Source organism: Ictalurus punctatus, chromosome 17 (assembly GCF_001660625.3).
Source record: "Ictalurus punctatus breed USDA103 chromosome 17, Coco_2.0, whole genome shotgun sequence".
Taxonomy (NCBI): domain Eukaryota; kingdom Metazoa; phylum Chordata; class Actinopteri; order Siluriformes; family Ictaluridae; genus Ictalurus; species Ictalurus punctatus.
In genome coordinates this window covers 104,878-117,500 of record NC_030432.2, presented here as the reverse complement: position 1 = coordinate 117,500, position 12,623 = coordinate 104,878, and the positions used below count along the sequence as shown (strand labels likewise).

Below are 12,623 nucleotides of genomic sequence, written 5' to 3'. Positions count from 1 at the left end.
CACCCTCATTGCCCACACCACATGTTGATCTTTCATTCCGTTTTCTGAAACAAACACACACACAAAAAGAATTATTATATTATTGAAGGTTTCACTTGTATCTGAAGCTTTTATAAACTATAGCAAAATTAATTAAGAGGAGAAATGCTTCTTAAACTACTTAAATATCAGATTAATAACATTTCTAGAGCATTTTTTTTATTTCTACTCTAATGATGACTCAATGTAGCGTTTTATGTTGTAATGTGAAGTTTATATTGTAACACTGTAATATCAAGCACATTGTAACATTTAGAAAGGTGCTATAAAGTTTTTTTATTCTTGTCACAGTATTTATTTAGTGTGCTGAAGTAAAATATTATTTTATATAGCACCTTTTTAACACGTAACAAAGTGCTTAACAAGAACATCAGCACATAAAAGAAAATGAGAATAAAAAACACAAGTAGTTTAAAACACAGACATTATTTTCAATTCAGTTTTATTTGTATAGCGCTTTTTACAATAGACATTGTCTCAAAGCAGCTTTACAGAAATATCAACACGGTATACAGATATTAAAGGTGCGAATTTATCCCAACTGAGCAAGACACTGAGTGGCGACGGTGGCAAGGAAAAACTCCCTAAGATGTTTTAAGAGGAAGAAACCTTGAGAGGAACCCGACTCAGAAGGGAACCCGTCCTCATCTGGGTAACAACAGATATTGTGAAAAAGTTCATTATGGATTTATATGAAGTCTGTATGGCCTTAGGAGCAGCCGTAGTCCCAGCAGTCTGGAATTAAAGAAGATTTGAGCTCCATCCAGAGGCAGAAAGGATCTGGATCTCTAGTATCTCCATAAATTCGTGTGGGGCTCGGCGAAAGGAGAGAGGGAGAAAAAATAATTATGACTGCGAAGTAGTAGAACAGAATCTAGTCAGGGTAGGCTTGAGTAAACAAATACGTTTTAAGCTTAGACTTAAACACTGAGACTGTGTCTGAGTCCCGAACACTAATAGGAAGACTGTTCCATAACTGTGGGGCTCTATAAGAGAAAGCTCTTCCCCCTGCTGTAGCCTTCACTATTCGAGGTACCGTCAAATAGCCTGCATCTTTTGACCTAAGTAGGCGTGGCGGATCATAGAAAACCAAAAGGTCGCTTAGATACTGTGGTGCGAGACCATTTAGTGCTTTATAGGTTAATAAGAGTATTTTATAATTAATGCGAGATTTTACTGGGAGCCAATGCAGTATTGATAATATCGGTGTGATATGGTCGTATCTTCTAGTTCTAGTTAGGACTCTAGCAGCTGCATTCTGGACTAACTGGAGCTTATTTATATTCCTACTGGAACATCCAGACAGTAAGGCATTACAGTAATCTAATCTAGAGGTGACGAAAGCATGAACTAGTATTTCTGCATCATGTAGTGACAATATGTTTCTTATTTTAGAAATATTTCTGAGATGAAAGAAGGCTATCCTAGTAATATTATCTACATGAGCGTCAGATGATAGGCTGGAGTCAATAATCACTGCAAGGTCTTTAACTGCTGCACATGATGAAACAGAAAGACCATCCAGAGTAACCATGTGATCAGAAAGAATACTTCTCGCTACACGTGGGCCTAATAAAAGTATTTCTGTCTTATCAGAATTAAGTAGAAGGAAGTTAGTTAACATCCAACGTCTAATGTCCTTTACACATTCCTCAACTTTACTAAGCTTCTGTCTGTCCTCTGGCTTCACTGAAACATACAACTGTGTATCATCAGCATAACAGTGGAAGCTAATTCCATGTTCACGAATAATTTGACCTAGGGGTAGCATATATAAAGTAAAGAGCAGTGGGCCTAAAACAGAACCCTGTGGAACTCCAAAAGTAACCTCAGTACGCATGGAGAAATCACCATTTACATCTACGAACTGATAACGATCGGTCAGATAAGACCTGAGCCAGGAGAGGACTGTTCCCTTAATACCAACAAAATTTTCTAATCTGTCAGGGAGAATAGTGTGATCTATAGTATCAAAAGCTGCACTAAGGTCGAGTAACACAAGCAGCGAGACACATCCCTGATCGTAAGTCAGTAGAAGGTCATTTACTACTTTAATAACGCTGTCTCTGTGCTATGATGAGGTCTAAATCCTGACTGATACATTTCATGAATGTTATTCCTATCTAAGTACGAGCATAACTGCTGTGTACAACCTTTTCTAAAATCTTAGAGATGAAGGGGAGATTTGATATCGGTCTATAGCTGGACAGTTGAGACGGGTCAAGATCAGGTTTTTTAATCAAGGGTTTAATAACTGCTAATTTAAGTGATTTAGGTACATAGCCAGTGCTTAGGGAAGAACTGATTATATTTAGAAGTGGTTCAATTACTCCTGGACAAATCTGTTTAAACAAACATGTAGGTACGGGATCTAGTATGCAAGTTGATGAATTGGCTGAAGAGATTAATGAAGCTAGTTCGGTCTCTCTAAGCGGAGCAAAACACTCTAAACATTGATCTGATATTGCTACATTGTCATGTAATGGGTTTGTTACAGTACTGTCCGGTTTTAATTTAATGGCCTGAATTTCACGTCTAATATTTTCAACCTTATCAATGAAAAATTTCATGAAATCTTCACTGCTATGTAATGATTGAGTGTTTCTCTCTGTAGTGGTTTTATTCCTACTTAATTTTGCTACTGTGTTGAAAAGGAATCTAGAATTGTTTTTGTTGTCTCCTATTAAGGTGGAGAAATAGATTTTTCTAGCATCGCTGAGAGATTTCCTATATTTCAGTAGGCTCTCCTTCCATGCTGTTTGAAATATCACCAGTTTGGTTTGACGCCGTTTACGTTCTAATTGTCGAGTTGTCTGTTTTAAGGTTCGCGTTTGATCGTTATACACTATCGTTATATTTGATCGTGCTAATTTTTTTTTTAATCATTTTATAATTTTTTATGAATTATCATTTCTGACGCATACAAACACAGAAAGAATAATGCAGCCAGTCATAACTCAGATATGCCAGGTTAGATGATTGAATATTATAGCACTGTGTCTGTTAAGCTGATGTGCACTTACCAATAGCAAGGTGCAGCCGGTGTCCAAAACTCTGCTGCTGTGTCCATCCATTGATCTGTGCAGTTCTAATATTGTCTGTCGTAATGGCCATGAAGTTCTCTTCCGTGAGTTCCCACGCAGAAAGCATATCTCTCAGGCCCTGTCAATCGTCTCTGACGTGTGATCACCTGGAAAATATGTCGTCTCCAGTAGAGATGCACAGATACTAAATTTCTCCGCCGATATGGATAAACGATTATTCAGAGTGATATCGGCCGATACTGATAGCTCTGCCTTTTATGCCTTCTTATAAATGAATAATAATTAATTCCACAATCCTGAAAGAAATGCAAATAAAAACTTTCTTCTGCATTCTCAGTTCTGCATTCTCAGTACTCAGTTCTGCATGTAGTGACAAATGACATTTAACTTTTTTTTAAATCATTTAACTGTGTTGTGTAATTATCATGATAGTGACGATGATGTGATGCTTAAGCAGCTGAGATTTTGAATGTGTTGATTCTTTAAAGTTAAAACTACACTGTACAAATATCACAAAATTCAGTTGCAGTCGGAAGTTTACACACCCCTTGCAGAATCTGCAAAATCTTAATACTGTTAACAAAATTAGATTGATCATAAAAATCCCATGCTATTTTTATTTAGTCCTGTCCTGACTAAAGCTATTTCACAGAACAGATGTTTACATATAGTCCACAAGACAAGATAATATCTGAATTTATCAAAAATTACCCCGTTCAAAGGTTTACATACTTCTTTTTTTTTATTTTTTTTTATTAATTCTTAATACTGTGTCGTTACCTGGATTATCCACAACCGTTTTTATGTTTTGTGAGTGTTCAAGTCTCTTGTTTGTCCTGAGCAGTTTTAATGTTTATTAAGAATTAATAAAAAGTATGTAAATATTTGAACAGGGTAATTTTTTATAAATTGAGCTGTTATGTTGTCTTGTAGACTATGTAAACATCTGTAATGTGAAATAGTTTATTCAGGACAGGACTAAATAAAAAATCGCATGGGATTTTTATGATCAATCTGATTTTGTTAAAAGTATTTAGATTTTGCAGATTCTGCAAGGGGTGTGTAAACTTCCGACCGCAACTGTGTCACATGATGGGATTTCACTATTTCCTGTTATCACTGGCAGACATTTGATGAGGAAGAAGAAGAGGATGATGAAGATGAGGAGGACAGTGAGGAGGACTCGGAGGAGGATGAGGACATGCAGGACATGGATGACATGAACATTTATAATGAGTTTCCTGATGATGGCGAGATAAACGAGGTCAGATTTCTTTTTGAGTACTTTGTGCTGCATTAGCTGGGAAGTCAGAACTCCTATCTTTTTTTTTTTTTTTTAATTTTTTTTTTTTATAAAAACCTCTGTGTTTGCGCTACAAAGTCGGGGCAAAACCATAAACACCTCCCTGTTGGTCTTTTGCTAGCTACATGCTAGCCAGCTAAATGTACTAAGTGATGTATATTTTCCAGTTTGTGTTACAGATTTAACAAATGAATGTCTGTATATTGATTCATACTGATGTATACTATACTGATGTTAAGCTAATGCGTGTATATACAGTATAACTCATTTAAAGGTAAGAATTACTGCTGTGTTTACTGCTGATGTTGTGAGTGGACATGTTGAAGAGACCGTCCCAAGTTCCTGAGCAGGAGTTCAGAGTTGAGGGGGAATGTTATTTACTTTTTTAGGCCACCTATACAGTACACACACACACACACACACACACACACACACACACAGTTGGTGACGCATTGTCTCTGTACTGCAGAAAACTTGACGGCGCTTTAAATGCTCTCAAACTAAAACTGATCACTATCATTTGTCATGATTTATAATAATACTGCATCTCCTTCTGAGAAGAATAAACTCTGACCCTGTGTACACTGTCACACTCGTCTATACCAACAGTGTTCCATTAGTGTGTGATCTGTTAAAGCATACATGATCAAACATAGTGCACATTAAAATTGTGTGTGTGTGTGTGTGTGTGTGTGTGTGTGTGTGTGTTTAGGTGGATATGGAGGGAGCAGACCAGGACCAGGACCAGTGGATGATCTGAACCTCATATTTTGTTGCAGCAAAGCAGAGGAACACTTGCTTGTCTGCCTGTGCCGCATTGTGTGTGTGTGTGGGGGGGAAGAAGAGAGTCAGTACTGACTTTTTAACGAGAATCAGATGCGACCGTTGGATACTTTTCAATAACACACCCATCACGTGAACAGAGTGTCTTTAGTCTATTACACTGTCACCTGGTGAAGGACAAGTGCTGGAGTGTGAGAACAAACTGGCATGTGACAGTGAAACCAAAGTGCTTACAGAGGGTGGGGCTGTGTTGCTGAGTTCCAGCTTAGTGTTGGATTGTAATGTCTGTAGGTTTTACGTTTATATATACCTAGTGTTTGTAAATAAAAATATTATTTTGAATATTTATATTATTTGTACTGAAATATTGTGCTTTAGGGTAACATTCTTTCAGTCCGTAAAATATTTGTAATGTAATGGTGTTTGCAGCTCCAAGAGGATGCAGTGTGCAGTCAAATGGATCATTATGACACCGCCTTCTGATTATAATTTACTCTAAAGTCTGACTAACACTAAGAAAACATTACACTATTATTTATTACACAGATTTTATGAACACACACACAAACTGAGGTTTGTGCACAGTGCATAATGGGTAACACATAACCTGAAACAACATATGAACAAATAATGTGGATTTAATTAAAGGGTGTTTCTGCAACTTTCTGCATTTTTAGTCCCAGCAGAGAAATTTTAGATTTATGTTCATATTTGTCATGTGATGCTTCATAAATATAAACCCTGTTTAATAATCACATTGATATAAAAACATAATTACTTCTCAATGTTGAGATATGCAAAATGAGCTAAGTCAATTACAATATGACATTGTTTCAAATGAAATTGTTTTATATAAATATTACTTTACAACATCTTAAAGTTCTTTTTTTTGTTTATGTATCATTTATATGATTTTTTTTTATCCAAATGCACCTGTCTCACACTTAACAAATATCATAGTAAAAGTTTTTTTTCAAAGCCAAACAAATTTAGTTTCTATGGAAACAGAAGGTACGATCCAGGAAAATAAGGTAAAGATAGTGTTTTCTTCCAAAGTATTTATTGTGTGTCCAGGAATTGTGAATTTTGAACTACATTTTAAAAATGCATTTATATTACTGTTGAATTTGTGTCTATTAGATGCTGAGTCAAAACTTATGTAGCAGACCTTGCTAGCTGCCAATTATCTGCAATATTAGCAAAAATTATGTCATTTCTGCAATATGTCTTTCCCGCAGCAGCTTTAGGTGTTGTGGTGAAGACCTTGTGTCGTGGTAGAGACAAATTCAAGGTCTATATTATATTGCAAATATTAAGTCTATTGTAAATTAAATATAAACATAATCTTTGCAGTCCTAGATGAGACCAAATTCATCTACCATAATGTAGAAATGCAGAGAGGAAATGAGAAAACACCCAGACACATATGAAGAGCATCTCCGGAAGGAAAAAGAGTGCTACAAAAAAAACAAAGGAAAATGGGCAGATAAAGAGTGTGTCTCCACTGATGAAAAGAGAGAAGAATCTGAAGACCGTGGAGGATGGAAAAAAGAAACCAGAGGGCAAAACACAATATACATACTGCAGTCCTTAAATCAGTTTGCTGCTACATACACCCCAATATCCCCAGAAGCCTTATCTGTGAATGAAGCTGGTTATGACTTACTTGTTGCTGCTCTGGGACCTGCTGGTGGCCAATTAAATGGGCAATGAAGGATGATGTGATCTGATACACACATGAGTGTTGGGCTTGTGCCAGTGCCAGAACCAAAACCAGTGACCTCAAGGCACATGATGCTTACTGACTCAGCATGGAAGGAGCTCTGTTCTCATTTTAATTACTAACATACATGTACCAAAAGCCTCGAAGTTGCAATGAGATTACTCCGCAGTCTGAAATGAGAAATAGTTGGGCTTGGTACACAAATGTAAAGTTGTGGTGAGATGCTATGGGTATGTGTTCGTGTAGTAGTATTAATGTTTAGGCCATAATATTTTTGAAACATGAAAATCAGTTTGATCCAGTCTTTACTACAATGTTCTACTATCTCTGACACATGTAATACCTGTTTGTGTCTGTTACTGTTGTTCTCTACAGTACAAAGTTACATTATTAACATGTACCATTAACACTGTGTCCTTACCACACAAGATGTCATTACTGCAGCAATGCTTTATTTGAATTATTATTCAGATTGTTAATTGCTAAATTGTTTGAACACTCAAGTAGGGATGATTTACACATTAGGATTGTGACCTCTGTAATAAAAAGCAAAATATTTCATCTTTTGTGTATGAAAACAATTGACATTTGAGATTACTGTCTAAATTTGATATGGTTTCGAGAAAGCCATGAAACCGTGAAATGTTAAACCATTTTGAACCATGAATTTTTTTAAAAAATTTTTTTTAATATCAGTATTTACTAAGATGCACACAGTTTGAAAAAAAAATCTGTTTAAATGTTTATAGAAATTAAAAAAGGAAAAGGTATAAAATGAACGTTAGTGTAATGTTGCTGTAAGAACGAGATGAAAACCATAAAAAAATAAACATGTTCCAGATTCAAATCTATGCAATTTAGTCGACCTTTTTATATGTTGATTCAAATAAAAATTCATATGGGTTAAAACAGATGATGTGTTCTGCTCTTTGGTGTGTTTCTTTAAATTGTTATTATTACTATTATTATTTAAACATTTATTCTAGCATTTGAAACATGAATGTATTTCATTTTTCATGGATATGTGGAATGAACCTGCAAATGTTTCTCTAATATTAATTTTATTTTTGTTTTTGAGCCTTTTAATTTAAATGTAGAATTTGTTTTTGAGGATAGCATTTAAATGTAGCATTCTGCAACTTCACATATTTGAGTTAACCGATTTATTCTACAACTGTGGTTTAAAATCTGTCCTCCATTTTTATAATCATTTACAAACAATTTTATTTACAAACAACTCTAAAATATATTCATTAAATGAATATATTGAAATTCATTAAACACACTCAAAGACACAAAGCTATCGCTTCGTTTCTATCTTAAATATATTTTTGTTTGACGTGTAAGCAATAGAAGGCTCCATGTGAGCCCACAGAGCTGCAGTGTTTTTGTTCCAAGACAAAACATTTATCAGTAAATTTATTTCCTGCATTCTTTCTGAGAATGTAAACAGTTTCGGTTTTATTCATTTTTGTATCTGTGATGTTATAGAAACAGGCCTCTTTCAAATAAAAGTTTTTTTAACCACATCCTGTCTGGAAAAGTTAATATAAAAGAATAATCTAAAAATAAAACCGAAAAAACAAAAAACAGTTGTATGAATCCAGATTCCGAATGTTTAAGTTTGAATGTTAAAGTTTCATTACCATGAATTGTATGTAAATGTTTGCTGAGCTGATGATTAATCGTTTTCTTTCCATGAAATACTGTTTGCGATTGTTTTTTATTGTTAGCTATGCTAATATTAGCTAAGTGATTTAGAAGGTTGGTAACATTAATATGAGATGAAAGTTAAATAATAAATTAAAAAGAGATTTTACATTCATTACATAACTTTGCTTCATAAAATTCAGCTTACTTTAAATCAGTATTTTTGTGACAAGGACAAGTCTGCTGTTGGATCTTACTGTATGATGGAGAGCTATTTCCTTCAAAAGTGAATTTTACTGACAATCTGAACATTTTGTACACAAAACAACAATGCTTTTTAAATTGCATGTTACATTTTGTGCAGTTTAATCTTTATTTTTCATTTTTCTGGGTGTTCCCATGAACATTTTGTTCCCTGTAGCAGTAGTTTATAAGAGCTAGTGCTCAGTGTCTATATTTTAAAATAAATAAGGCTTGATGCTCATCCTTTACTTGATGCCGCGGTACACGAGTTCGGCCATGCCGTCACGGATTCCCCGGATGTACTCGAGCGCGGCGCGGTGCACGCGATATTCATAGAGGCCAGAGTGACGCACGTGGCGCAGGAAGCTGGGAGCACCGGGAAACAACACGTTGTCAGCCAACACCATGGAGCCATCACCCAGCAGCCCGCTGTCCTCCAGAGCCTGCAGGTCCGGCAGGTAACACCGCTTCCAGTGGTCCATGAACACAAAGTCCAGATGATCAACACCGAAATCCTCACGCAAACGGGGAATCACCTCATCAGAGGGTCGCACAATCAGCTCCACCTGCAACAGGACAGGGGTGAAGGGTCATAAGATTCAGTCCCCTAGAACTCTACAGCGTGCTGTTTAAACTCCTCCTGAACTCTACAGCGTGCTGTTTAAACTCCTCCTGAATACAGCGTGGTGTTTAAACTCCTCCTGAATACAGCGTGGTGTTTAAACTCCTCCTGAATACAGCGTGGTGTTTAAACTCCTCCTGAATACAGCGTGCTGTTTAAACTCCTCCTGAACTCTACTGTGTGGTGTTTAAACTCCTCCTGAACTCTACAGCGTGGTGTTTAAACTCCTCCTGAACTCTACAGCGTGCTGTTTAAACTCCTCCTGAACTCTACTGTGTGATTAACACTTAATTACATTTGCATGTACACAATTTTTACTTCTACCATTTTCATTTAGACTTTTGAATTTCTTTTTACAGAGCTCAAACATTCTGACTGAAATATTAAAAATTTTGTCAGACTACATCGCTGCTTGCTCTAAACACTAGAGAATTAACATTTAGCAGGAGAATTAACAATACTGAATTTTATGAATCTTCACCGTGTCATCATCGAACCCGGCCAGTCGGATGATTTTCTCGGCCACACACGCGTTCCTCTCATCCATCTCCACTGAGTAGAGCCGAGCACCAAGAGGCAGAGAGCGTGCGATTCTCACTGTGGTGTAGCCGCAGTGAGTCCCCAGTTCCAACACCGTCAGAGGACAAAGCTCCTTCAGCAGACGGTCCAGAATCAAACCTGAGACATGGGAAGATGGTTATTCCAGCTTTACTCAACTTTTCAGGTCCCATATGGCTGATGAACTTGTCTGTGTGTGTGTAATCTATACATTTTTAGGTCATATATGGCTGATGTAATTGACTGTAGGTGTGTCTCAAATTGCATACATAATTGCATAAAACGAAGTGTGGACTGCTGGACACTTAATGCACTCAACGGTCACAACTTTGCTTATGTAGCTAAAGAGGGGAGGGGCTACCAGGCACTGACACTGGCTCAAATTTGCTCAGAAAACTTCTCAAAGTACAAATTACTCACTAAATCAAGGCATAATTCCCATGTTTTGCCTTTGTGGGGCACTATGTTCCTTAAATGTTACATTTCCAGCAGTCATGGACTTTGGTTTGTAGCAAAATTCGCCTGTGGAGACGATTACAGCTCCATCTGATGGTGACTGAGGTCATGTTGGGCATGAAAGGTAACATTGACATAAATAGTAAAATGAGGAAATAAATTTTTGTTGACTCTGGGTATCTGCTAAAGCTAGCAGCGTCACATTATGTCACATTTGACGTCATGTGCCATTGACCGGGAAACAGTTTATACTTACCGCTAGTGTTCCATTTGAGACGATACTACCCTTCTAAAATTCATACACGGTAGTGTAGACAGTGCAGTGTATAATACGTCATTTGGGACACAACTTGTGTGTGTGTGTGTGTGATCTATACCTTTTTTAGGTCCTATATGGCTGATGAACTCGATGTTGCTGCACCAGAGATCGAAGGTGTTGAGGATGCTGTCAGGATCTCCTGGTGTGGCGTGTGTCAGGACATACTCATACACTCTCTCCTCCCTACTGATGCCTGTCATAAAGTCCTGAACCCAGCGTAGAAGCACGGCCCGGTAGAACAGCACGAAGAAGAACCGGTACCGGATGATCAGCGTGAGCAGCAACGGCACGAAGGCCAGAGCAATGGCTGCAGACACCATTTCCTACAATGCACTGCTGCAGTTTAATACCAAAAGATGTTCAGCATTCTTCTTCACGTGTTACAACAAGTAGCATGAGTAGATAGCATGAGTAGATAGCATGAGTAGATAGCATGTGCAAAAAATGGTTGTCCTATTTTGTGCAAGTCCAGTAGCATTAGCTTAGCTTGCTCAAACAATTTAATGTAAAGCACTGTTAGCATGCTAGAACACCATGGCCCAGGACAAAACCTATGCTCATATCCTCTCCAGCCTCGATCCTGTCCTGGGAAACCTGCCCCAATATGACGCAGCACTGCTTGTTAGCATATTAGCATTCTACCAGTTTGAGTGTGTTACCAACCCTCCCCCCATGTTCTCATCCTCCATGACGATAATGACATCATGAAATGTTATTTATTATTTAGTGAAACTGCAGCACACAACTCCACCCACCCACACACACACACACCAGTGTAAAGCCTCTAGGCTTCGGCAGTTTCTTTCTCTAAACGCACTTAAGTGAAATCATTCTAAATCATGTGATTGAGATATTTTTCTCTATTTTAACAGGATGCTGAAATTTCATGTGTAAATAATGCTAGCATGCTAATAAACCATGATTCCTCAGACTATACATTCCTGTAATTGTTTAGATCTACTTATGAGTAGGTCATACTATGTAGTGTTTCTATATCAGAGAGGACGTAAGGTAGTGTCCTAAATAAACAGTTATTTCAAATAAAGACAGAGGTTTTACAGAAATGTAAATTAATATTTTGTACATAAATATGAATGAATTATAATCTGATTGAACAGCAAAACTCCAACATCATACTGATTTATGTCATCTGCCAAGATTCTACATTTTTATTTGACTGATAAAAAACTCAATATGAATATGTCAGTCGTAAGGTAATCTATAAGCTACTGCGCTCCAAAATGATGAAAAAATTCATATTTAGATGATATTATGCATTTAAAATTTACAGTCTCTACCACTAATACGGATCAACAATTCTGATGACATCATTCTGCACTTCAGCTTCTCATCAGATTTTCTGTCCAAGCAAATGCTCTCCCACCCCAAACATTATAAATCACATTGCATTGTTGAGTGAGAGAAATCATATCAGCAAGCGTGCGTCTTTGGCTGTTCGAACGCACAAGGTTTATTCAGTTTTCCAAATGAGAGTTGGATGAGAAGAAAATGGCTTGAAAAATCATTCACTTTATTGCTCAGGCTTGCATCCACTAACTGGAAGGGAAGATAAATGCTTTGTGGATTATTTTTAAAAGGGGAGGAGCCATTCGATGTGTCCTTCCCTGACTTCCTGTTTCAGTGGAAATGATCAACACATTGAATGACACTGCATGTTTAAGGCACTTCACAGGGACTTTAACTTTAAAATAATATTTTTTATTTATCTGCTCAGTGAGTCATTTAAAAAAATGTATTTTGTATTGATTAGGGTGTAAATAAAGCTTTTTATTGGAACTTAAAAGAATTTCCTGCCTTAAATAAGAGAACATGTAACTGGATTCATTCATTAAACACACACACACACACACACACACACACTC

General features: G+C 36.8%; 2 protein-coding genes across 3 annotated transcripts in view; one reads left to right on the top strand and one right to left on the bottom strand.

The window, feature by feature from the left end:
- anapc15 (anaphase promoting complex subunit 15) overlaps positions 1–5,517 on the top strand; it is a 13,936-nt gene extending 8,419 nt beyond the window's left edge. For both annotated transcript variants that reach the window (XM_053687150.1, XM_053687149.1), the window contains exons 4-5: positions 4,210–4,347; positions 5,099–5,517. In XM_053687150.1, coding sequence (XP_053543125.1) covers positions 4,210–4,347; positions 5,099–5,146 — 186 coding nt within the window. In that variant the 3' untranslated portion in view covers positions 5,147–5,517. The remainder of the gene's footprint in view (positions 1–4,209; positions 4,348–5,098) is intronic.
- Positions 5,518–8,665: 3,148 nt separating this feature from the next.
- On the bottom strand, positions 8,666–12,591 carry tomt (transmembrane O-methyltransferase). The gene is made up of 3 exons (XM_053687475.1): positions 10,799–12,591; positions 9,889–10,085; positions 8,666–9,351 (listed from the first exon to the last, which is right to left on the bottom strand). The coding sequence occupies exons 1-3, from the start codon at positions 11,058–11,060 to the stop codon at positions 9,031–9,033; spliced, it is 780 nt and encodes a 259-aa protein (XP_053543450.1). The 5' UTR covers positions 11,061–12,591; the 3' UTR covers positions 8,666–9,030.
- Positions 12,592–12,623: the final 32 nt, after the last annotated feature.